Source organism: Cnephaeus nilssonii (assembly GCF_951640355.1).
Source record: "Cnephaeus nilssonii genome assembly, chromosome: 2".
NCBI classification, from domain to species: Eukaryota; Metazoa; Chordata; class Mammalia; order Chiroptera; family Vespertilionidae; genus Cnephaeus; species Cnephaeus nilssonii.
Window position 1 is genome coordinate 72,384,182 of NC_137073.1, and position 27,959 is coordinate 72,412,140.

At 39.7% G+C, this 27,959-nt stretch overlaps 1 protein-coding gene across 3 annotated transcripts in view; it reads right to left on the reverse strand.

The window, feature by feature from the left end:
• The window catches only part of TENT2 (terminal nucleotidyltransferase 2), a 63,964-nt gene extending 40,869 nt beyond the window's left edge, over positions 1-23,095 (reverse strand). For 2 of the 3 annotated variants that reach the window (XM_079791585.1, XM_079791583.1), the window contains exons 1-4: positions 22,752-23,095; positions 13,050-13,220; positions 12,778-12,855; positions 5,033-5,270 (exon numbers count right to left, since the gene is read on the reverse strand). In XM_079791585.1, the coding sequence (XP_079647711.1) occupies positions 5,033-5,270; positions 12,778-12,855; positions 13,050-13,183 (450 nt within the window). In that variant the 5' untranslated portion in view covers positions 13,184-13,220; positions 22,752-23,095. Of the gene's footprint in view, positions 1-5,032; positions 5,271-12,777; positions 12,856-13,049; positions 13,221-22,287; positions 22,335-22,751 lie in introns of all 3 variants that reach the window. The other variant, XM_079791584.1, reaches the window with a different exon arrangement.
• Between the last annotated feature and the right edge of the window lie 4,864 nt (positions 23,096-27,959).

Sequence of the window (27,959 nt, forward strand, 5' to 3'; positions counted from 1 at the left end):
TTACTAAGAAAATTGAGGATACCAGATGTGGCATTCCTCAGCTTCTTATCTGTAAGCTAACATATCTGAATGAAATGTCATCTCTTTACCACTCCTATCAGATACTGTCAGACAAACCATCCTCTTTCCCTGTCCAAAGCTAATCCCTCCACCAATACTTCTGTATCCAAGCCTTATGGTCACCTTCAGAACACAAATACCTCTATCATTTTTCAATCTCTATTTCATTTTCAACCCCTCTTTCTAGGATTTCCAGAGTCCATGACAAGGCATAAGTCTCATCCTTAATTAAAAACATTTTCTTTTATCATGTTTAGAATACTCTTTTTAAATCATGAAGCTGTGGAATTTTTATAATAAAAACAACAGGATATAGAGAAAAACTAGATTGGAGAAAACACTCTAAATCTATAAGGTCTCATAAAAATTTACTGAAATATAATAAAAGTAAGTACATTTAAAAAAAAGTAAAAAGACAAACCACAGAATGAGAGAATATATCTGCAAATCAAATATCTGATAAGGGTCTAATAGTCATAATATATAGAGAAATCTTAAAACTCAAAAAGAGCCCAAGAGAAACCAATATGACAGCATAGGTAAACACCTCAACTGCTGCCTCGCACAACAATATCAAAACTACAACTAAAAGACAAAAGGGACACCATCCAGAACCACAGGAAAGCTGGCTGAGTGAAAATTCTACAACTAGAAGGAAAGAGGAAAGCACATTGAGACTCAAAGGAGCTGCAAAAGGCTGAGGTACGGAGACGCGCGCACAGAGAGGATGGGCGGCTGACTGCATGGCACCTGAGTGCCTGGCTGGCTTTCTAAAGCAGGAGGGAGACGGAAGCTCCCGACTGCACTGAACTCCAGTCCCAGACTCATTCGGGGGATATCTGGACTGTCAGGAAAAGAGAAAGCACACTGAGACTCAGGGAAACTGTGGAAGGCAGAGGTCTGGAGGCGCGCGCGAGCAGAGAGGGTTGACTGCTGAGTGCAGGGGCGACTGAGTGCGCGGCTGGCTTTCTAAAGCGGGAGGGAGACAAAAATTTCCGACTGTGCTTAACTCCAGTTTCGGGTGAGTTTCTGGGAAACCACACTCATTCAGGGAGAAACTGGACTGTCTGGCAGCGGGCGAAATTCGAGAGCGCCTTCTTTCAGAGGTGCTTACAGCAATTACCAAGGGTCACTGGGACCCAAGGGCATCATAGGGAAGGGCTGACAGGAAGCCAAGGCTGTCTGCTCTGCCCTGAGACTCTGCCCCATCCAAGCTGAGCACAGAGCCTTTTGCAAGTCTTGTCTCATAAGGGTGTCTCCAGCACAGAAATTCTCCTAGCATAGACACAGCTGATCCTCACAGCCAATTGGCCTGGAGGTCAATTCCTCCCAGTGATACCAACAATTAAGACTTAACTACAAAAACGCTGTAAACACAGTCCACAAAGGGGTGCACCAAGAGTGTTCACCTCAGGTAACTGGGGGAGGCTGAGACACTGGACATATAAGACACCTACCATACAAAGCTACTCTACCAACTCAGGGAAGCAGCCAAAATGTGGAGACAAAGAAACAGATCACAAATGAAAGAAATGGAGGAAAGCAAATGACTGGATATAGAGTTCAAAACCACGGTTATAAGGTTTTTCAAGAATTTCCTAGAAAAGGGCAGTAAATTTAGAAAGACCCACAAGGATATGAAAAAGGACCAACTAGAAATTAAACATACACTGACTGAAATAAAAAATATTATACAGAGACCTAAAAGCAGACTAGAGGATCACAAGAATCAAGTCAAAGATCTGAAATACAAAGAGGCAAAAAACACTCAACTGGAAAACAAAAAAGAAAAAAGAATCCAAAAATTTCAAGATAGTGTAAGGAGCCTCTATGACAATCTCAAGCGTACCTACATCAGAATTATGGGGGTGCCAGAAGAAGAGAGAGAGCAAGATACTGAAAACCTATTTGAAGAAATAATGACTGAAAACTTCCCCCACCTGGTGAAAGAAATAGATTTACAAGTCGAGGAAGCACACATAAACCCCAAAAAAAAGGAATCCAAAGAGGACCACACCAAGACATATCATAATTAAAATCTCAAGGGCAAAAAGACAAAGAGAGAATATTAAAAGCAGCAAGAAAAAAAAAGTTAATCACCTACAAGGGAGCACCCATATGACTGTCAGCTGATTTCTCAACAGAAACTATGCAGGCCAGAAGGGAGTGGCAAGAAATATTCAAAGTGATGAATAGCAAGAACCTACAACCAAGATTACTCTACCCAGCAAAGCTATCATTCATAATTGAAGGACGGATAAAGAGCTTCACAGATAAGAAAAAGCTAAAGGAGTTCATCAACACCAAACCAGTATTATATGAAATGCTGAAAGGTATTCTTTAAGAAGAGGAAGAAGCCCTGGCCGGTTTGGCTCAATGGATAGAGCGTCGGCCTGCAGACTGAAGGGTTCCGGGTTCGATTCCCATCAAGGGCATGTGCCTTGGTTGCGGGCACATCCCCAGTGGGGAGTGTGTGCAGGAGGCAGCTGATCGATGTTGCTCTCTCATCGACGTTTCTAACTCTCTCTCTTCCTTCCTCTCTGTAAAAAATCAATAAAATAAATTTTAAAAAAAAGAAGAGAAAGAAGAAAAAGGTAAAGATAAAAATTATGAACAACAAATACATATCTATCAACAAATGAATCTAAAAATCAAGTAAATAAAAAATCTGAGGAACAGAATAAACTGGTGAATATAATAGAATCAGGGGCATAGAAAGGGAGTGGACTGACAATTCTCGGGGGTCAAGGGGTGTGGGGGGTGCGGGAAGAGACTGGACAAAAATCGTACACCTATGGATGAGGACAGTGGAGGGGGCAGGTAAGAGCAAAGGGTGGGGTGGGAACCAGGTGGAGGGGAACTATGGGGGATAAAAGAGGAACAATTGTAATAATCTGAACCATAAAGATTTATTAAATTTAAAAAAAAAAAGAGCCCAAGCTGTGTGGCTCAGTGGTTGGGCATTGACTCATGAACCAAGAGGTCACTGGTTCGATTCCTAATCAGGGCACATGTCTGGGTTGCAAGCTCAATAAGGGGCATGCAGGAAGCAGCTGATCAATATTTCCCTTTCATCTATATTTCTACCTCCTTATTCCTATCTCTCCCTCTCCCTATAAAATCACTATTTATAAAACAACAAAAAGAAAACTAATAAACCCAATTAAAAAATAGGCAGAGGATCTGAAAAGGCAGTTCTCCAAAGAAGATATACATATGGCCAACATGCAAATGAAAAAATGATCAGCCCAGCCAATATGGTTCAGTGGTTGAGTGTCAACCCATGCACCAAGAGGTCCATCAGTTCGATTCCCAGTCAGGGCACATGCCCAGGTTTCGGGCTCCACCCCCAATAAAGGGCATGCAACAGGCAGCCAACCGATGTTTCTCTCTCATTGATGTTTTTATCTCTCTCTCCCTCTCCCTGATATCAATAAAAACATATTTTAATAAAAAAAATTATCAACATCATTAGTCATTAGGAAATCAAATAAAAATTCCAATGAGATACCATTTCAAACCACTTGAATGGCTATATTGAAAAAGATAGACAACAGCAACTGTTGACAAAAAAGTGGAGAAATCGGAACGCTCATCCACTGCTAGTGGGAATGTAAAATGGAGCAACCATTTCGGAAAACACTTGGTCACTTCCTCAAAGAGTTATACATAATTTCCATATAACCCAGCAATTTCACTTCTAGGTATTTGCTCAAGAGAAATGAAAATACGTCCACATAAAAACCTGTACACAGATTTTCATAGCAATATTATTCAGAATAGCTTAAAAATGGAAACAGGTCAAAAGTCCATCAACTGAGGATTGCACAAATAAAATATGATATATCTATACAATGGATTATTATTTAGCTACAAAAAAGAATAAAGAACTGATACATGCTGTGTGATCTGGATGAACCTCGAACACATGCTAAGTTAAAGAAGCAGAACCACATATAGTAGGATTCCATTTATATGGAATTTCCAGAACAGGCAAATCCACAGAGATAAAAAAAATTGACTAGTGGTTGTCAGGGGTTAAAGGGAGGGGACTACTACTGGATACATGATTTTTTTTTTTTGGGGGGGGGGGGAGGATGAAAATGTACTATCTAGTGGTGATGGTTTCACAACTCTGTGAATATACTAAAAACCACTGAATCATACACTTAAAGTTTAAAAGAGTGAATTTTATGTACAACTTTATCTCAATTGTACATAAAAGAATAAATACAAAGTAGCACAACTAAGGAATGAAGCAAGTGTTCCTTTTTTGAGTCAACATTTTCTGTACACTTACTATGTTCCAGGGTATGCTGGTTGCTAGAAACCCAAGATGAATAATATAAAGTCACTATACTCTCTTCAGGCTCATTCTCCTTAGTATACAAATGTCATATGTCATATTTTTCAAGAGCAAAGCAGCTTTTAAAATGCAAAAACAACAAATATAAGCCATAGGCAATCCAAGAGAATGCAGATAGTGTCATTTTCTAAGAATTATTATTCAAATAGCTTAATTCTATTTATTTAAAATGTGGGGTTTTTTTTACAAATAATGGTTCTTAAAAATCTTTTTTGATTTGAATGTATTATTTCCTGTTACTCTTGGATTCTCTATTTTTCACATTCAAAAACCTCACGACAAATATCCCAAAAGAACATGCTTTTTAACACTTTATTAAAATATCCATATGAAAACATGTTTTTGTGTCAATAAGTAACAACAGAATTCTCTATACTAAGAACTCAAATGGTTTGGCTCTAATCGCAGATTCTTATGAAACATTTCCTTATACAAAAGTTACATTTCCAAAAAAAAAGGCAAAGTCTCTAATTTCAACAGAAAGCTCCGTTGAACAGTACTTTAAACAGTGCAAAAAAAGCATGTTCTACTCAAAGACATTAGATATTTTTTATACATTTTTTATATTCACTTCCCAAAATGTAAAATAATCTACATTATTATTACCTTATCTTTGGCCTCAGGCAGTGTGATTTCTCTAGGTTCTAAAATTGGTATTTCTCGAAAAGGTGGAACACCTCTGACTATATCTGGTACATAGTTTGTATGAAACAATGGAGGCATTGAGTATCTTCTATCACCTGATAAAGGCACTATGTGGTTAATTATAGTTGGCTCTTGGTGGGGTGAATGGAAACGTTGCCGTTTACCGTCAAGAGGAAGGTTTTTTTCATCGCTTAATCTCCTGAAAACAAGCAATATACCTTAGTAATTACAGGTATAACTTTCTGATAACAAATAGAAAACAATTAAGAATATATAAATAACATGACAATACTGACATTTCAGTAAGTCCACAATATTAGTTCTATGTGAATCTTAAAATATCCATCTTCAGCATGGAAAACACCTTAGGGGAAAAAAATACGTAAAAAAAACAAACTACATATATAAGGTGTCCCCCAAAAATGTATACACACCCTTTGAATAACTATAAAGGCAGTGTTTATTAAAATACATTTCATTTTCAAAATTGAGCTATCAGCTGTTAAAGTATGTACACATTTTTGAGGGGACAGCTTGTATACAAAGGTTAGTCTCCAATGTTTCATCTCAGGAGTGAAAACTTTGTAAGAAAGTTTCTACTAGTATTTATAGAACCACCAACAACAAAAGATCCAAACTCTAACATGAAGAGATTAAGTTTCTACTAGACCTTTATATTTTAAAATATGTATAACTATGAATTAATGAAATTTATTTTCCTTTTTTTTTTTTTCTTAACTAATTACTTCTTGAGAGAGCCAATACTTTTTGTATTCATCCCCTGATCCAATTAACTGAGAGGTGCTTGCAGCTTACTTCTCAGGTGTTTTGGTAACAATTGGTTGAGGATTAAGTGCAGGTGCAAAGTTTACTAATTCTTCTGTGATTTTTGATCCAACCATTCTACTTAATCCTATTTGAGAAATGATTGTATTAATATCAGCAAGTATTCTCTTCATATTGTCTGTATTCTCTTCATGTTGTTCCATAATTCTTTCCAACTTTCCTTGCATCTATTTATTTCTTCTCAAAGAGGTTTTAAACAATTGAGCAATTGTGACAACTCATCGAAGATCTGTTGATAGAGAAATTGAAGCTGGTCTTGGTCAATCTAGATCCAAGCTTGAAGCATGAGAGGCAGATGGACTTCCTTCTTCTGGTACACACAGGAGCTTTTCTTCTATTGAGCATTCGGATCTGGTAACCTCTGCTACAGCTCTTTTCTTTTTCTTGACTGTGCGTACTTGTTTTTCCCTTATTCTTAAACTGTGGGATCTCTTGGACTCCATCTTTGGTGACCCCTGGCTCTCTGCCATTGCTGAGAGATTGGTTGTTTTTCCAATGAAATTTATTTTCATTCGTGATTCACAAATTGGCTATCAAGGCAAATTTCCAAAAATTAAAAATCTGAATAAAGTCAGTACTCTTAGCATCATAATATAGCTTTCCACAATGACAACTTTGAACAACTCAGTGCTGCTAAGCATGGGATCTAGAGCCAGACCTCCTGGGTTCATACCAGTTATGCCAATCTTATTTGATTAACTAATTGCTTAACTTCTGTGTGCTTCAGCTTTCTCAACAGAAGAGTTATAATAGTATCTATTTCATAAAGTGCTGTGAAACTTAATCAAATTATTATTTATAAAGTCCTTAGAACAATGACTACTACATAATGTGATCAGTAATTCTTAGGTAGTATTTTAACTGGACATAAAAATTATAAAGTATTTTATATGTTTTAAATAGCAATAACTTTTAAATATCGCCAAGTCATATTTTTATAATCTACCTCTAAAGCTCTATTATAATTACATTGATACATTAATTTAATTTCATCAAACTGGTTAAAATTAATTGGCTTAAACTTCTCTATAGAAAGCTTTGTCATGTAGAAATTTTTATTATAATATTTATGATAGAACCTTACCTGTATAAGATTTAGATAAGCCAAATAGTAGTAAACTTCATTAGAAATAAGGTGTTATGGGCTGAATTGTGTCCCCCTCAAAACTCTTATGTTTAAGCCCTAACCCCCAATATCTCAAAATGTGACTGTATTTGGAAACAGAGCTTTTAAGGAAGTTAAACTGAGTCATTAGGGTAGGTCCTAATCCAATAAGACTAATGACCTTAGAAGAAGAGATTAGAACACAGAAAACACTGACACAGGGATGAACATGGGAGGACACAGAGAGAAGCAGCCATCTTCAAGTCAAGAAGGAAAGCCTTAGAATAACCCAAACCTGCCAACACCTTGATCTTAGAATTCTAGCCTCTAGAATTATGAGAAAATAAATTTCTGTTGCTTAAGCCACCCAGTCTTATACTTTGTTATGGCAGCCCTACCATACAATATAGAAAGCCATCTGATTTAGTTAAAAATCTCAATTAAAAGTAGTTTACTAAAGAAACATAGCTTCATGCCATGTAACACTTATAACGGCAGAAATAATTCAAAAAAGGATCCCTAAAATTCTTTGTTTTTAATTTAATAAATCTTTATTGTTCAGATTATTACAATTGTTCCTGTTTTTCCCCCCATAGCTCCCCTCCACCCAGTTCTCACCCCACCCACTGCCCTCACCTCACTTTCCTCATCCATAGGTGTACGATTTTTGACCAGTCTCTTCCCGCACCCCCCACACCCCTTTACCCCCGAGAATTGTCAGTCCACTCCCTTTCTATGCACCCGATTCTATTATATTCACCAGTTTATTCTGTTCATCAGATTTTTAATTCACTTGATTTTTAGCTTTACTTGTTCATAGATGAGTATTTGTTGTTCATAATTTTTATCTTTACCTTTTTCTTCTTCCTCTTCTTAAAGAATACCTTTCAGCATTTCATATAATCCTGGTTTGGTGGTAATGAACTCCTTTAGCTTTTTCTTATCTGTGAAGCTCTTTATCTGCCCTTCAATTCTGAATGATAGCTTTGCTGGGTAGAGTAATCTTGTTGTAGGTTCTTGCTATTCATTACTTTGAATATATCTTGCCACTCCCTTCTGGCCTGCATAGTTTCTGTTGAGAAATCAGCTGACAGTCTTATGGGTGCTCCCTTGTAGGTGATTAACTGTTTTTTCTTGCTGCTTTTAATATTCCCTCTTTGTCTTTTTGCCCTTGGCATTTAAATTATGATGTGTCTTGGTGTGGTCCTCTTTGGGTTCCTTTTGTTTGGGGTGCTGTGCGCTTCCTGGACTTGTAAGTCTATTTCTTTCACCAGGTGGGGGAAGTTTTCAGTCATTATTTCTTCAAATAGGTTTTCAGTATCTTGCTCTCTCTCTTCTTCTGGCACCCCCATAATTCTGATGTTGGTACGCTTGAAGTTGTCCCAGAGGCTTCTTACACTATCCTCAAATTTTTGGATTCTGTTTTTTTTTTTTGCTTTTCCAGTTGAGTGTTTTTTTGCCTCTTTGTATTTCAGATCTTTGACTTGATTCTTGTGATCCTCTAGTCTGCTGTTGGGTCTCTGTATAATATTTTTTATTTCAGTCAGTGTATGTTTAATTTCTAGTTGGTCCTGTTTCATATACTCGAAGGTCTCATTAAATTTACTGCCCTTTTCTAGGAAATTCTTGAAAAACCTTATAACCGTGTTTTGAACTCTATATCCAGTCGTTTTTTTCCCTCCATTTCTTTTGTTTGTAATCTGTTGTTTTTGTCTCCACATTTTCGCTTGCTTTCCTGAGTTGGTAGGGTAGCTTTGTGTGCTGTGTCTCGGCCTCCCTGTTACCTGAGGTAGACACTCTATTTTATTGATTTTTTACAGAGAGGAAGGAAGAGGAATAGAAAGTTAGAAACATCGATGAGAGAGAAACATCGATCAGCTGCCTCCTGCACACCCACCACTGGGGATGTGCCCGCAACCAAGGTACATGCCCTTGACCAGAATCAAACCCAGGACCTTTCAGTCCAAAGGCTGACGCTCTATCCACTGAGCCAAACCGGTTTTGGCCTGAGGTGGACACTCTTGGTGCACCCCTTTGTGGACTGTGTGTACAGCCTTGCTGCAGTTAAGTCTTTTTTCCCCCCCATCTTCTGACCACATTGGGGTGGCCATCTTGTGTAAGGGTGTGACAGTCAATTTACATATTACTTCTTTATTATATAGGATTTTCAAGTTCCCCCTCGCCAGTTTGGCCCAGTGGACAGAGTGTCGCTCCCTGTAGACAGAAATGTCTCGGGATTGATTCCTGTCAAGGGCACATACATCGGCCACAGGCTTGATCCCCAGCCTGTTTGGGGTGCATGCGGGAGGGAACCAGTCCATGCACACCCCCCACATTGATGCCTATCTCTGTCTCTCCCCCTCCCCTACACTCCCTCCAAAAACCACTGGAAAAAATACCCCTGGCTGATGATCAACAACAACAAAATATTCAAGTTCAACATGAAAGCAAAGTGATGGGTAGAATATTCTAAATTTTTTTAAAATTGTGACTATGGAGACAAAACTACCAAATATAATTTGTGAATCTTGATAAGATTTTGATTAATAGCTATATATTGCCTTTTGATTAGTAGCAATACATTACCTTTGGGGGACAATTACTATGATATAAAGGGATCTTTTTAAATGTTTTATCTCTTTTGTGTAGGATGATATATGTTGCAATAATTAAGGGTGGATGTTTTCAAACTATTTCACATTGTTAAACATGTTCAATATATATAAATAAGATACAAGGTCAAAAAGTATTGGTGGTGACAAAGGATCACTGTACTCTTTCATCATCTTTATAAAATTTCATTTTTTTCTAGTAAAATTATGAGGGAAAAATATAACTTCAAGTAATATCAATAATCAATAGAAAAGCAAAGGTCAAAATGATTAACAAGCATAAAGGTAAAGAGAAATAAGAACAAGCACCATTAAATTAGAGACCACAAGGGGGGTTGGACAGTCCATCTTGAGAGGTATGTCTATTCCTCCCTGATCTGCCGAAACACCATATTATTACTATTTGTTAATCCTCACCCAAGGATACTCTTTCACCGGATTTTCAGAAAGAGTGGAAGAGAGGGGGAAAGACAGAGAGAAATATCAATGTGAGAGAAACACATCCACTAGCTGCGTGCCCGGCACAAAACCCATACTGGGGAGGAGCCTACAACCGAGGTACATGCCCCTGATCAGAATCGAACCTGGGACCATTTGGTCCATAGGCCAATACTCTATCCCAGGGGTCCTCAAACTTTTTAAACAGGGGGCCAGTTCACTGTCCCTCAGACCGGTGGAGGGCCGGACTATAGTTTAAAAAAAACTATGAACAAATTCCTATGCAAACTGCGCATATCTTATTCTGAAGTAAAAAAACAAAACTGCAAAACCACCCGCATGTGGCCCGAGGGCCGAATTTTGAGGATGCCTGCTCTACCCACTGAGCCAAACGGCCAAAACCTGAACACCATATATATTTTTTTAATTTATTGACTAACGTATTACATATGTGTACCCATCCCTCCTTTAACCCCCCAACCACCTTCCCCCATTCATGCCCTCACCCCCCTGGTGTTCATGTCCATTGGTTAGGCTTATATTCATGCATACAAGTCCTTTGGTTGATCTCTCCTCCTTTCCTCCACCCTTCTCTACCTTCCCTCTGAGGTCTGGCAGTCTGATCAATGCTTCTGTGCCTCTGGATCTGTCCCTGCTCATCAGTTTATGTTGTTTATTATATTCCACAAACGAGTGAGATCATGTGATATTTATCTTTCTCTGACTGGCTTATTTCACTTAGCATAATGCTCTCCAGGTCCATCCATGCTGTTGCAAATGGTAAGAACTCCTTTTTTACCGCAGCGTAGTATTCCAGTGTGTAGATGTACCACAGTTTTTTAATCCACTCATCTGCTCATGGGCACTTAGGCTGTTTCCAAATCTTAGCTATGGTGAATTGTGCTGCTATGAACATAGGGGTGCATATATACTTTCTGATTCGTGTTTCTCGTTTCTTGGGGTATATTCCTAAAAGTGGAATCTCTGGGTCGAATGGGAGTTCCATTTTTAGTTTTTTGAGGAAACTCCATAATGTTCTCCACAGTGTCTGCACCAGTCTGCATTCCCACCAGCAGTGCAAAAGGGTTTCTTTTGCTCCAGATCCTCACCAGCACTTGTCATTTGTTGTTGATGATAGCCATTCTCACAGGTGTGAGATCATACCACATTGTTGTTTTGATTTGCATCTCTCAGATAATTAGTGACTTTGAGCATGTTTTCATTATGTCTTAGCCTTCCTTCTGCCCTCCTACGAAAACTGTCTATTTAGGTCCGTTGCCCATTTTTTGATTGGGTTCTTTATCTTCCTTTTGTTAAGTTGTATGAGTATCCTGTGTAGGAGATTAAACCCTTATCGGTGATGACTTTGGCAAATATGTTCTCCCATGAAGTGGGCTTTCTTGATGATTTCTCTTGCTGTGCAAAAGCTTTTTATTTTGATGTAGTCCCATTTGTTTATTTTCTCTTTAGTTTCCATTGCCCTAGGGGCAGTATCAATGAAGAAGTTCCTTTGGAATATGTCTGAGATTTTTCTGCCTGTGGATTCCTCTAGTATTTTTATAGTTTCCTGTCTTATGTTCAAGTCCTTTATCCATTTTGAGTTTATTTTTCTGTATGGTGTAAGTTGGTGGTCTAGTTTCATTTTTTTGCATGTATCTGTCCAATTTTCCCAACACCATTTGTTGAAGAGACTATCTTGTCTCCATGTAGTTAACTCTTGATTGTTGTTGGTATCACTGGGAGGAATTGAACTCCAGGCCAACTGGCTGTGAGGATTTGCTGTGTGTATGCAGGGAGACACCCTTATTCGACTAGACTTGCAAAATTGCAAAAGCCTCTGTGCTCAGCTTGGATGGGGCGAAGTTTCAGGGTGGAGCAGACAGCCTTCACTTCCTGTCAGCCCCACCCTTGGCAATGGCTGCAAGCACCTCTGAGAGAAAGGCGCCCATGAGTTTCGCCCGCTGCCAGACAGTCTAGTCTCTCCCCCAATGAATCTGGATTACCAGATTCTTGGCCAGAACTGGGTTTCAGTACAGTCAGAACTGTGGTTCAGTGCAGTCCGGAGCTTTTGTCTCCTTCCCACTAGGGCAATCCAGCGGCACAGTCAACAGTCCATCCTCTCTGCGCGCATTCGCGCGTGCGCCTTCAGACCTCTGCCTTTCGCTGCTCCCCTGAGTTTCCGCCTTACAGTCCAGATTCCCCCTGTATGAGCCTGGGTCCCCAGGGTCTCGCCCGGAACTGGGGTTCAGCGCAGTCTGGAGCTTTTATCTCCTTCCTGCTAGAGAAGGCCAGCCTGGTATTCAGCCACCCCCTCCTCTCCGCGCGCGCGTATCTCCCGTACCTCAGGCTTTTGCAGCTCCTCTGATTCTCCTTGTGGTTTTCTTTCCTTCTAGTTGAAGAATTTCCAGTCATCCAGCTCTTCCGTGGTTCTGGATGATGTCCGTTTTGTCTTTTAGTTGTATTTTTGAAACTGTTGTGCGAGGCAGCAGTTTAGGTGTTTACCTATGCCGCCATCTTGGTTTCTCTCCCCTAAAATTCTTTAAATACTACACAGAAGTTTTAAAATTCTGTGATAGGGCTGATCACACAGATCCCAGGAAAAAAATATTAGGGCATATTGTTCATACAATTTTAATAAAATATACATTATTACTCATTTCTAAGAAAGGCAAAATTTTCTTTTAAAATAATTAAGATATACTTACTTCCTTCCTCGAAATAATGGGGAAATTGGACTGACATTTCCATATGTCAACTGCTGTAATGACACAGCTCTAGACAAGCTACCAAAAAAAAGAACAGTAGTAATAAACATTTTGTTCCTTAAAAAACAATTTCATAAATTATTTCATTGATCAAAAGAAAACAAGGCATAATGACATTTTGTCTAATTTCAAATGTTTTATATATAAAGGATTTGCATTAAGTAGAAAACATAATTTACAAATAATATGGGCCAAAGTATTTCCATACTTACTCTGCATTCTGAAAGTTGAACTGTGCATCTATAAGCTGCTGGTGTGAATAAAGAGTTGGTGATAGGGCGAAGAAGTTATGTTGTTGATGGTTTGGAGTGAAAGGTGGGCGACCCAAAATTGAGTTTGGGAACATGCTCTTGTTCACTAAAAGTGAACATGTATTCTTCCACCTAGAATAGTTTTAAAAGGCAAATTATTATAGCTTAAAGTTATTGAACTCTTTCATAACTAGTATCCGACATTTAAAACAATTAGTACCAAGTTATAAATTTCATTTGCAAACTTATTTTTAAAAGTTTAACAGATCTCTTAAATTATATTATAGGTAACAAAAAACTAGTAATTAATTTTAAATCTACATTATCCATAGAATTATTCAAATGATAGTACAATATATGTTTCAAATTTTCTGATGTATCCTATTAAAGTTATCCTAATATCTATAAATATTTTAGAAATCAAGTTATTACCACATACTCTAATAAAAAGAAACTACCTAAGAAAAATATTTAATGAAACTCTAGATTCTTATAATTATTTCCAATATAACTTATTTAAAGGTATAAGCCATCAAGTAACAACCTGATTCCTATGACTGAGATATTATAATCTGATCAACAAGGGAAGGAATTTGCATTGCCTAATAACTACCGTATTTTCCGGCGTATAAGATGACTTTTCAACCCAGGAAAATCTTCTCAAAAGTTGGGGGTCGTCTTATACGCCAGGTGTCTTTTTTTTTCTCTTTTATTATTTAAAGTATTACAAATAGTAGTACATATTATCTCCTTTTTTTTCCCCCCCCCTTGACCTACCCCCAGCCTCCCCTACACCCCAGCACATACCTTCATTTTTATTTGGTGTGCGTTGGAAGAGGGGTAGTCTTATACGGCGAGTATATCCCAAATTCTATATTTTAACTGGAAAAGTTGGGGGTCGTCTTATACGCCCAATCATCTTATACGCCAGAAAATATGGGTATTTATAAAATCGTGAGATTTTCTTTAAAGCCGAAATAGCGTATATGAAGGACTTTTATTCAATATAAGACGACTTGTTCCACAAGAAAAGGAAAACGTGTATACAAAGAAATCAGAACCTTTCACTGACCCAGGCAGGACTAGATATTTATTCTTTTGCAATAAATGATTCCGAGGCTGCAAACTTACAAACAGTAGGGCAGTGGTCCTCAAACTTAAACGGGGCCAGTTCACTGTCCCTCAAACCGTTGGAGGGCCGGACTATTGCTTAAAAAAAAACTATGAACAAATTCCTATGCACACTGCACATATCTTATTTTGAAGTAAAAAAAACAAAATGGCAAAAACAAATGTATGTGGCCCGTGGGCCATACTTTGAGGACGCCTGCAGTAGGGTATGGTAATAAACTCAAAATAAGCATTAAGTGAAGTCTACAAAGTGAAAAGAATCCTCAGCCCACCTTCCTAAAGCAGGAAATTAGAAAACTCATCTATAGATTATCTGAGAAAGAAAAGAAACACATCCTATCTAAAAGAGAGGGAATATGCTAATTGGCCATCACTCCATCTCAAAGATGGCTGCACACACAGCTGAGGCCAAGTTCCCATAAAGAGCCTAAAAAAGCAATCAGTAGGGACCTGAGGCTACGCCCTGCCCCGCCCCGGTGGGGCTTGACAGGGGACTTCAGGCCATGCCCCCCCACCCAGCAGGGGTTGACGGGGGACCTCAAGGTGCACCCCCAGTGCTGGGTAGGGGGAGACTCGGGCCGTGCCCCCGCACAGTAGGGCTTGATGGGGGACCTGAGGCTGCGCCTCCCGTCAGGCCAGGCTGGAGGGGAATATGGGGGGAAAAACAGGAACAATTGTAATCATCTGAACAATAAAGATTTATTAAATTTAAAAAAATAGACAACATGGATTGTCAGAAAGAAAAAATATCTGAGAATGAACAGAAATAATGCCAAGAACAAATGAAAACTCAATTTAAAAAAAAAAACACCACAAGTAATGAAAAAAACACTGCATATACAAAACAAGAGTATACTGCTTAAAAACAGAAAAGGCTCTTGAAAATTATAAAACTGAAAGCCAAAATTCCAACACAGAGTTAAAAGATTATTGAGGAAATCTTTCCTTCTGATGAGGGCAGAAGGGAAGCAGGAAATAGTAGAAAAAATAGAAGAGAATCAAACTAAGTTGTCTAACAAAACAAAAGCTCCAGGAAGAACAGAGAAAGAAATTACCAAGTAAGTAAAAAAGTAAATGTCCAATACTGAAGAACAACAATCCTAACATTTAAAGGACCCAATGAGTACAAAGCACAGCTTAAAAAAAGAAATGAATATCAAGGCATACTATGGTGAAATTTCAAAATTTCAGAATATCAGGAAAAAGAAGCTCAGAAAATGTTACAGCAGAAAATGTTATAAACAAAGGGCTGGTAATCAAAATGGCTTTAAAGCAACAGTAGAAACCACAAGACAATTAAGTCAATGCTTTCAAGTTTCTGGAAAAAAATGCTCTCAAGCTATTAATTTTATACCCAGCTACACTACCAATGCAAGGGGAAATAAAAACATGTTTAGACATGTAAGGTATCAAAAAAGAAAACCTGAGATCTAAGAAAAAGAAGGTCCAACACAGGGCAGAGACAAAGTAAATTACCCAGGATGATGGTAAAGGGAAACAAACAGCTTAAATTAGAGCAGGACAGAGGGCTTCAAGATATCTAAGGAGGAAAAAAAAGTTAACTTATAGGCTACCTAATGTATTTGCCAATAGAGAGCAATTCTGCTGAAAGAGCAGAAATAATTACAAGGAAAAAAAAAAAGCAGTAAATTCAAAATAAATTACTACAGAAAAAACATACTCAAAAGGTTATATAAAAAAGTAAATATAATTAACTTGGTTCCTACAATAAGACAAACATTGAAAACACAGAATAATAATATATTTATATCACTTACTACATACTATATTTAAAGATCACATATATTCATATATTATTACTAGAAGCCCGGTGCACGAAATTCGTGCACGGAGGGGGGGTTGTCTCTCAGCCCAGCCTGTACCCTCTCCAATATGGGACCCCTTGAGGGATGTCCGACTGCCCATTTAGGCCCGATCCCACCGGGCCTAAACGGGCAGTCGGACAACCCTCTCACAATCAAGGACTGCTGGCTCCCAAATGCTTGCCTGCCTGCCTTCCTGATTGCCCCTAACCGCTTCTGCCTGCCAGCCTGATCACCCCCTAACCACTCTGCTGCCAGAACATAAGAAAAAAACACTTAAGCAGCTACAAAAAAATTTTTAAAAAATAGGTAGTTGCCTCTGGGGTTTGAGACCAGATGGTTGGAAAAACTGGTGCAGGAGACAACAGAAGAGAAAAAGAGAATGATCCGCAAAAAAATAAATCGCTCATACAAACTTTGTCCCCTTTTTTTTTAATTCTGAAAGATTAAAATTCTGCAAACTGGCTACATAGAGTGAAACTTACCATTTCAGGGCTCAAAAAGATTTTGTTTTTTTGCTTTTTTAATCTTCACCCAAGGATATGGAGATATATATATATATATATATTTAATTGATTTGAGAGAAAAAGAAACATCAATGCGAGAGAGAAACGTGGTTGTGCCATCTGTGGCATGCATCCCAACTGGGGATCAACCCAAAAGCTAGATATGTACCCCGATGGGGAATAGAACCTGCAGCCTTTTGTTGTATGGGATGACACTCCAACCAACTGTGCCACCTGGCAAGGGCAGGTTCAAACAGATTTTGAGGAAGAGTCTCTGGCCACCATCAGATATCATCCCAAGTTCCTCTCATCTGAACCAAAGACAAATGTTACCTCCAGAAAATAAGTGTTTGTCAACTTCCTTTAGCAGGCCTTTATCTGTTATAGATTTTTTTAAAAAACAATACTATAAAATCTACCACACTGTACTGATTTTAACTCAAAGGAAATGGAAAATATCTTGAACCAAAAAGGATTCCAGAGAATCCTTTATTAAAAGTACACTCAATAATCATAGAATTTCAGATTCCAGATTGGCATCTAATGCCTTGTCCTAGACCCTTTGCCAGGGTTCATCCTTTCTTAGCCTTCTTTATTCTGCTTCCCTGACCCACATCCCCATAAAACATAATTCCTATTTCATATGATTCCTGAGAAAATGACATTAAATACAAGTCATTACAATAATGAATTTTGCTTGATATTTCATTTTGTTAGAAAACAGATAATACAGATATGATCAACAAGGGATGGAATCTGTATTCAGAAAAACTAGAATTAAAAAGTTTTCAAATTTATTTAATTCAGTTCAGCTCAGCCAGTGTGGCTCAAAGGTTGAGCGTGGAACTATGTACCAGGAGGCCACTATTTGATTCTAGGTCAGGGGACATGCCAGGTTTTGGGCTTGATTCCCAGTAGGGAGGATGCTGGAAGCAGCCAATCAATGATTGTCTCTCATCATTGATGTTTCTATCTCTCTCTTTCCTCCCTTCTTCTCTGAAATTAAAAATATATTTTAAAAAATCAGTTCATAGTAAAAATTCTAAAACACTTTGTTTATACCTATAAATAAATATAGGGTTGGGCAAAAATAGGTTTACAGTTGTGAGTACGTAAAACAGTTTATTCTTTTATTATTATTTATTAATTATTGTACTATTTTCCATATTAACTATAAATCTACTTTTGCCCACCTTGTATGTCTGTTTTTCTTCCAGACCCAAATAAAGTCCTATACCTATGCATTCAGATTTGAAGATCGGAAGTGACTTAATATCCCAGACCTCACCTATTCCTATGCCATTACAAGGTCAGACCCAAACTAAGAATAAGTCAAAAGATGTCCTATGGCCCACAAGTACTCTACAAAGCTAATGACCAAATTATCCAAGGCTTAAAAGCTTACAATGATTCCATAGCCAAGTTTACTTTGAGGTAAATACTGAGTTTGACCTGTCCCAAATTCCCAGAAATCCACTGAAGTTTCTGGAGTCCCTCCATAACAAAATATTTGTCAGGTTCCCCTCAGTATGAATCTTGCCCTTCAAGTCTGGCTCTTACCAAGGCAGCCCACAAAGTAAAGAGGAACATTCCTAGGGAATGTAACCAGTGGCATTCATCACTCCCCAACATTAATATCCTGCATGACCACCTAGAAATAAGGAAGTAAACCAAAAGCCCATTAATTTCAATTCCTATTTCTAACATTTTTTTCTAATACATTTCAACTCTGATTTTTATGAAGATAAAAATGTCACCAAAATAATAATCTATCCTAAACAATATAAAGGATAATTTTTTAAATAGAAAGTTTCCACAAAACTAAGGAAATCACCACAGAATTTTAAATATTTTTCTTTATATTCTGAATAAAGGCTTCACTAAGTAGATAATGATCTACATAAAACACGACTTCACATTAACTGTAGTAATAGGTATAAGAAATTTTATAATAAATAAAATCCAGATATTTGTGGTATCCCATTTTTCTTAGCTTGAAAGTTAAGTTTCTCCATCAGTACTTGACTATAAAACAGAATAACCTCAGTAAATTTTGAATTGTTTTAAACAAAAAGGCCAGAACCAATGCAGTGGTTCTGAGACAAGCTGTATCAGATTACAAAGTAATTCCTAGTGCTATATAGTACTATATAGATCCTGTACCTTATAACCTGGAATTTGTCCTAAACTTGACCTCTCCTCTAAGGAATTAGAGAACACCTACGGTTACATAATTCCTTACACAGGATTCCTCAGAAAGCAGAATTTACCTAGTATAAAAACAGAACTGTAGTGGCTAAATCAAACTATCTGTCCACTTTGTCCAAAAGCCTTTGATCCATCTCCTAAACTCACTTCTTTTCTCCACAATGCAAAAAGTCCAATCCCTGAATCCTGTTTACACACTGTCAAAACCTCTTGCAGGTTTCGAAAAGGACACTCATTTTTATTAAGAACTAGAGGCCCAGTGCATGATTGAATCATGCCCGTGTAGGGTCCCCTACACGCTTTCGCTTTTCCCAGTGGAGCTGGGTGCCTGTCCGCTGGTGCACCAGGCCTTTCAGAAGCCTCCGGCTCGGCGGAGGCTTCTGAAAGGCCTGGTGCCGGAGCAGACAGGCACCCAGCTCCCCCACTTTTGATGGTCCGTGGCTGCTGAGGGGGGCTACCCTGCTGTTGAGAGGCGCAGGGGGCGGTACTCCCGCCCCCTGCGCCTTTCAACGGCCACTGATGGGGGCTGCCGCGGACACCTGGCTACCCTGCCATTGAGAGGCGCAGCTGGGTGTCCGCGGCAGGCCCCCTCAGCGGCCATGGATCTGGCCGTTGAGAGGCACAGGGGGTGGGAGTCCCGCCCCCTGCGCCTCTCAACAGCAGGGTAGCCCCCTCAGTGGCAGTGGATCCATGCCTCTCAATGGCCGGATAGGCCACCCCGAGTCCCGCCCTCCAGCCTCCCGCCGCCCAATCATGGGCGTAGCGGAGTGATGGTATTTTACATGTTACTCTATTATTAGATAGGATTAGATTCCATCCAAGTGTTGAAAAATAATCTAGTCACATGGTTTGAAATGGACATTTCTTAAATGACCTGTTTCATTGGAGCTTATCTGTTAGACTTAATTGGAGTTAGCACACCAACAAAGTAATGTTACTACTATTAGCTATCAGTACATAAGAAGAGCCTTTAGGACACTGAAAAAAAGAGATAGAGGAAGACATAAACAGATGGAAGAACATACCATGTTCATGGATTGGTAGAATAAACATCATCAAAATGTCCATACTACCCAAAGCAATCTATAGATTCAATGCACTCCCAATTAAAATACCAACGGCATATTTCACAGACCTAAAACGAACTTTCCAAAAATTCATCGTACATAATAAAAAGGTAATATGCAAATTGCATCACTCCGCTACGCCCATGATTGGGCCGGCTGGAGGCGCGGGGGGCGGGACTCAGGGTGGCCGATTGGCTGGCGGTAGGAGCTGGGGGGGGTGGGCGGGGACTCGCGAGTCCCCGACCCCCGCTCCTCCCGCCGGCCGTTTAGGCCGACGCTGCGGAAGGACCCATGGGGCCCGTGGAAGACGCTGGTGGCGGAACTCGGGGTGGCCGATTGCGTGGCTGCGGGCACCAGTTTTCTGCCAGCAGCAGTTTTCCTCTGGCCACCCGCTGATCGGAGCGCCTCCCCGATCGGAGTTCCTCTCGGGGTAGCCGATCGCGCTGGCGGGAGGTGCTCTGATCGGTGGGTGGCCAGAGGAAAACTGCTGCTGGAGGAAAACTGGTGCCGGCAGCCAGGTGAAAGTCTATTGCACTAAACTTCGTGCAACGGGCTTCTAGTCTGGAATAAAAAAAGACCCCGAATAGCTGCAGCAATCCTGAGAAAGAAGAACAAAGTAGGTGGGATCTCAATACCAGATATCAAGCTATATTACAAAGCCACTGTTCTCAAAACTGCCTGGTACTGGCGCAACAGACATATAATATAGATCAATGGAATAGAATAGAGAACCCAGAAGTCGACCCAAGCCACTATGCCCAATTAATATTCGACAAAGGAGGCATGAACATACAATGGAGTCAAAACAGTCTCTTCAATTAATGGTGTTGGGAAAATTGGACAGATACATGCAAAAAAATTAAATTAGACCACCAACTTACACCATACACAAAAATAAACTCAAAATGGATAAAGGACTTAAACAGTAAGACGGGAAAACAATAAAATACTAGAGGAATCCACAGGCAGCAAAATCTCAGACATGCTGAAGCAATTTCTTCACTGATACGGCTCCTAGGGCAATGGAAACTAAAGAGAAAATAAACAAATAGGACGACATCAAAATAAAAAGCTTTTGCACAGCAAAAGAAACCATCAACAAAACAACAAGAAAGCCCACTGCCTGGGAGAACATATTTGCCAATGTTATCACCGATAAGGGTTTAATCTCCAACATTTACAGGGAACTCATACAATTTAACAAAAGGAAGATAAACAACCCAATCAAAAAATGGACAACGGACCTAAATAGACACTTTTTGAAAGAAGACAGAAGTAAGGCCAAGAGACATGTGAAAAACATGCTCAAAGTCACTAATCATCTCAGAGATGCAAAAAACGACAATGAGGTACCATCTCACACCTGTCAGAATAGCTATCATCAACAAATCAACAAAGGACAAGTGCTGGTGAGGATGCAGAGAAAAAGGAACCCTCGTGCACTGCTGGTGGGAATGCAGACTGGTGCAGCCACTGTGGAGAACGAACAGTATGGAGTTTCCTCAAAAAACTAAAAATAGAACTCCCATTTCACCCAGTGATCCCACTTCTAGGAATATATCCCAAGAAACTAATAACACCAATCAGAAAGGATATATGCACCCCTATGTTCATAGCAGCACAATTCACCATAGCCAAGATTTGGAAACAGCCTAGGTGCCCATCAGCAGATGAGTGGATTAGAAAACTGTGGTACATCTACACAATGGAATACTATGCTGCGGTAAAAAAGTAGGAATTCTTACCATTTGCAACAGCATGGATGGACCTGGAGAGCATTATGCTAAGTGAAATAAGCCAGTCAGAGAAAGATAAATATCACATGATCTCACTCGTTTGTGGAATATAATGAACAACATAAACTGATGAACAAAAACAGATCCAGAGACAGAGAAACATCGATCAGACCATCAAACCTCAGAGGGAATGTAGGGGAGGGTGGGGGTAAGCGGGAGAGATCAACCAAAGGACTTTTATGCATAAATATAAGCCTAACCAGTGGACACAGACAAGGGGGGAGGGGGGGGAGTGAGGGCATGAGTGGGGAGGGGGAGGGTAATGTAAAGAAATTTTAAAAGAATTTTTAAAAAAGAGCCTTTAAGCTGTTAATCAGTACATGGTAATGCTTTGAGGTGATAAATCATACAACAATGGGGGGGGGGGGGAAGGAGACATATGTAATACTATATGTAATACTTTAAACAATGAAGAATTACAAATAATAATAAATCATACAATATGATGGCACTTACAAAAAAATAGTATGTTACCTATAATACAAACACACAAACTTAGTGTTCAGTTAGGCTCTCTTTCCTCACAACATCACATATACTTCACATCTGCTAACGAGTTGCCAAGTTAGCTTGAGTTTTTCCAGTTTCTCTGTTTCTTTCTTGTTCACCCTACTGGTATACGATAACTAAAACAACTATTTTAAACAAAGGTTTCGAAGACACGTTACTTTGTAATCCGGAAGCTGTGAGAAACATAAATCCCTCGTATTCTGGCCTAGAAAAAGAGATGAAGAGCCCATCTACAAAGGCTGAACAGGCAAAGAAGGGTAACAACCTGACAGTCCTAACCTGTGCACTTTCCCGTACCGTGAAGAACTAAGGCCATGCCATGCCCTTTTCAACCAGCCTTTGACACACCATGCAGCGATCCCCAAACAACCTTCCTCTTTTGGTCCCAGGCTGAGGACAGGCACGAGGAAGGGAAAAGGGGGCGGGGGGGGGGGGAGTAAACGGTGCAAAGATTCTTCGGAAAGTACAGTACCCTGGGCCCGCCCATAAGTCTGGGAAGACATATTGCCGGAACCTCCCACGCCAAACAAAACAGTAGTTTCCCAAAAGTTCCCCGCGCCCCGCCCTCTGGGCCTAGGCCTACAGGGTGCGTCCCCCCCACCCCGCCAGCCCGCTAACTCACCGGTGTCCTTGGGGCAGGGCCTACCGGCACTGCCCGCCCAGGAGCTCCAAGGCCGGAGCGGCGACGGCCCACGCGCTCGGTGGGAGCTTTCGCCGGAGCCCACGGGCAGCGGCCGCGGAGGGGCGAGGCCTGGCTTCCGAACGCGGATTGCGTTCGACACCCGAACTCGGCGGCCGGGGCGGAGAGACTCGAGAAAAGGCAGGGCCGGCAAGGGTGTGGGAGGTTGAGGGCGGTGGCTAGAGGCGGAAGACCGAAAAGTCGCCCCAAAAGCGGCGTAGAAAGCCCATTCGGAAACACCCGGAAGACGGCCGTGACCCCGGATGGGAAGAGCGAGGAAGTCACACTTCCGGCAACACCCCCGCCCCTCCGGCGAGCGCTTTGCTAGAAAGCGCATGCGCGGGACGGCTGGGGTCCCAGGTTGGCGGGAGATGCGCCTCAGCGCCAGAGCTGGAGCGGGGGGAAGCGCTAGGACTACCCTGAGGCTGGAGACCTAAGCAATGAGCCGAGGGCAGCCGGCCCAGGGCCACGCACAGCGGTTCTCTCTGTGGTTAACATTTTTTACTGGTCCTTCGTATCTCAGCTGGGTGACTCCTCCCCAGAGAGGCTTTTCCTGACCCAGTTTTCCCTCACTCTTGCACCGATCTGCATTAAGCATTTTTTGTCTTTTTATTTTTTGATATATTTTTATTGATTCCAGAGAGGAAGGGAGAGGGTGAGAGAGAGAGAGAAACATCAATGATGAGAGAGCGTCAATAAGCTAGCTGCCTTCCGCAGGCCCCACATTGGGGATGGAGCCTGCAACCTGGGCAAGTGCCCTGACCTGGAATCAAACTGTGACCTGGTTCATAGGTCCACACTCAACCATAGCCACAGGGCTGGGTTTGCAGGTCTTACGCTATCTTAGCATTCACTTCCTAGAGGCCTGAACTAACACAACAGCATTCCCTCAGAAAGTGACATTTAAGAGGAAAATGGGAGCCCTAGCCGGTTTGGCTCAGTGAATAGAAAACATTGGTCTGCGGACTAAATGGTCCCATGTTTGATTCTGGTCCAGGGCACATGCCTATGTTGCGGTCTTGATCCTCAGTAGGAGGCGTGCAGGAGGCAGCTGATCAATAATTATATCTCATCATTGATGTTTCTCTCCTTCTCCCTTCCTCTTTGAAATCAATAAAAATATATTTTCTTTAAAAAAGATGAAAATTTGAGAGAAGAAAAGGAACAGTCCTGAGTGAGACAGGAGCTTGGCACAGTGCCTGACACGTGGTTAATGCTCAATAAATATTGCTTTACTCAATGGAATGCAAAGTACTTTGTGTACGGCATATACTGGTAATTATTCCTCAAAAACAATTTTGAAAAAAAAAAGGTTTATTATCCCTAATTTACAAATGACAAAACTGAGGATCAGAGCTGTAATGTATCTTGTCCAAGGTCAGGCAGTAGTTGAAAAGTACAGCTAGGATACAAACTTAGATTTGTTTGTTTCCAAGCCAGTTTTTAACTGCTTAACCACCAAGTCATACTGGCTCCCTTCATAGTAACTAAAAACGGGCTTTGAAAAGAAAATGCCTGCAATAGAATTTTTTTTAATTTGTAATTCATCCAAAAGTCACTGGCTCTTATAAAAACAGCAGAATCACCCTAGTGATGCATATAAAAGACATGAGATAACTGGAAAGGATTTCATTAATGGAGACTATGTTGTAAGAAAAGTTCTATAGTTAGAGAAGCAGAAGTTTTAAAGAAATTCTCGGAAGTTCCTCTTCTTCAAATCATACCATATGGAAATACACAGATGTCTTTCTCTTTAGGAAGAAGTGACTGAAACCAGAGGTACAGGATAGAGTTAGATGATTACTATAGTATTAAAACTCTTTAAACTTATCAATTTCTCACTTTCCAGTGTGATCCCTCACACATCATGGGTACACTTTCAAAGTTCATTCTTCTCTATGCAATTTGAGAACATATCCTGGCTAGCGAGTTGAACAGTGCTCCTTGGAATTCAAAATACCCTACTATATAATTTTATCACTAATGAATTTATTATAGAACAATCTCAGCAAATGATTTTAGAATATTAGAACCAAAGTGAAGTTTAGCAATTATCCCTGCTCCTCGTTTTACATGTAAGAAAACAATGGATGTATTAAAGATAGAAAAAGAAATAAGTTAACATATACTAGGTCATTTTAAGTAGATCAGCATGTAATTTCAACTTAAATATGGTGTGAGAATAGACAGTACAATCAATTAAGGAAATTGCAAATTCTACACAAATACACTATGAATACAGTTCTCTATTCACCTTGACAGAGCCCTTGGAAATTACAAGTTGAAATTACTGCCATAGGTTCTCATGCCTTTAAAAATTGCTATAATAAAATATAAGTATTAATAGGAATTTACTCAGAGTGATAAATTACTGAGTTGGTGGGGTGGAGGGTTAATAGGATGTATTGCTTTCTATGATTATAAAAGTAATGAAAGCTTACTGGAGAAATTTTGGAAACTACAAAAATGTATTAAGAAATAAAAATTTAGCCGAAACCGGTTTGTCTCAGTGGATAGAGTGTCGGCCTGCGGACTGAAAGGTCCCAGGTTCGATTCCGGTCAAGGGCATGTACCTTGGTTGCAGGCACATCCCCAGTAGGGGGTGTGCAAGAGGCAGCTGATAGATGTTTCTCTCTCATCCATGTTTCTAACTCTCTGGCCCTCTCTCTTCCTCTCTGTAAAAAATCAATAAAATATATTTAATAAAAAAAAAAGAAATAAAAATTTATAGGGTACAATATAACTAACATCTGTGAGCCTGAAAATTGCCTTTTAAAAGGTTAATTTTATAAGACAAAAATAAATGTCAACCAATATTTCAATTATTGTCATCATGAATATTTGTTTAACAGGTCTGATTCAGTATGGGCCAGATTAATATCACAGTCTTTAACTTTTATTACTTTGAAAACTAGAGAATGTACAATGTAAGACAGTATTCTAAGAGATTCAAAGTAAAAGGTAAACTCTATGAATGGAAAAGTAATTTATAGGATAGAATAACTGCAATTAAGTATGTCAATTAGAACCCCCCAAAAAGTACTCATTTTTTTTCATTGATCCATTAGTAGTCATTTTTAAAATAGCATTTGATTTTTCTAAGCAGAGTTCTGAAATTATATGGCTACATTGACTTTTCAAGGTTATGAAAAGGTTAACAAATTTGAGGGAAATGTAAAAGAATGAAATCAGTATCACAAATACTTCTTTACAAAAATCATCAGTAAGAATTTGTTTCACGCCAAATCCGGTTTGGCTCAGTGGATAGAGCATCGGCCTGCGAACTGAAAGGTCCCAGGTTCGATTCCTGTCAAGGGCATGTATCTTGGTTGCGGGCACATCCCCTGTGGGGGGTGTGCAGGAGGCAGCTGATCGATGTTTCTCTCTCATCGATGTTTCTAGCTCTCAATCCCTCTCCCTTCCTCTCTGTAAAAAAAAATAAAATAAAATAAAAAAATCAATAAAATATATTTTTTAAAAAAAGAATTTGTTTCACATTTACACTCCTTGAACTTTTTTTTCTCTCACTAATTCATTTGTTCATTCATTTAATCAGCCATTCAGTCAATCAACAAATCTTTATTGAGCATCCATTATTTGCCAGATTCTTTTCTAGACAAATAGTTACAACTTAAACGTCACTATTGGGAGGTGGAGGGTGGTAGTAATGAATACCTGAATACAAGAGACAGCTAGCTATTAGAAAAGGAGCCAGAAGTTCAAAACTAAGCAAGCAATATATAAAGAATATTAAATCTCCACACGGCTGGAAAAGTGTTTTCAAGAAATACAATTTCACTTAAAAGAATCTTTCCTCGCCCTGCCGTCGTGGCTCTGTGGTTGAGCATCAACCTGTGGGAAGTGGGCCTCTGTGATCCATTTCCAGCATAGTCTGCTTTTGATGGAAACTGCTACTGCATTTTTTCAGGGCAAACAGAATGTAGGGAGGAGGGAAGAGGATGTAAGAGCAAGGAACTGTGGACATGGGCCAGCATCATGGTGAAAACCCCCAAGGCGCCTGCCCCAACTAGATGGGGAAGGTGGAGACAACTAGCAAAGGCCTCAGACCAATTTTTTTAATGGCCCAATGGGAGACAGTAAGACCTAGGTGAGGACATATGAGGAAACAGGTGATCCCATAATACCCAGCCAATGGGGAACCAGAGGAGGGATTGAATAAATGGGCTGTGATCACTGCCCAGCTGTGCCTGTGCAACCTGGACTGACATCGGATCTCAAGAACATCTTGTTTTTACCATGCTTCTGTCTCCGAGTTCGTTATTTGAATTCGGACAGGTGAGCATTTCTCACAGACCTATGAACCAGGAGGTGACTGTTTGATTCCGGGCAGGGCATGGGCTTGGATTGTGGGCTCAATCCCCAGTGTGGGGTTTGTAGGAGGCAGCTGATCAATGATTCTCTCTCCTCATTGATGTTTCTATCTTTCTCTCCCTCTCCCTTCCTCTCTGAAATCAGTAAAAACATATTAAAATAATTTCCTCAAAAGGAAAAGTGAAGAAAGGGGCTGGGGAAAAAGTGAACTCATTGTACAAAAAGGTAATTCTCTAAGTATCAGAAGGTAATGCTTTCGTTTCTAAATTGTTCTATTTGTATTCTGCCTATCTTTCTTTATACCACACTTTCTGCTCTTTACAATTTCTTCTTAGGAAGTTCCCACTCAGAGAAATGTTCAGGGTAGTATTTACCAGATAGCTTTTTCTAATCTTCCTCAGGAAAAAAAAATGCAAAGTAGGGTTTGAAAGAAACACTGCCACATACAAGCAAGTACTTTGAAAAAAAAAAAAAAGAATGAAATTACATCATCTGAGTAGATGTCCAACCTGCAGAAATCTAAGAATAAGGCTTTGCAGTGGGGCTTCTGGTTTACAGAAAATAGAAATGTGATTAAAATAAAATAAGAAAAATAACTTCAAAGTTTTGACATCCTTCAATTACAAATAGTCTATTTGCCTGTATATTTTGTCTCTATATTAGCTGCATCTTTCCAGTAACATGAGATAATTAGCCACATTCCTTTAACATCTCTGCATCTCAGTTTCCTTATCTGCATGGGGGTGTTATAATACCATCTACCTCTTTGTTGTGAAAATTAAATTCTTAATATTTATTAAGAAGGTTTAAACATCAATC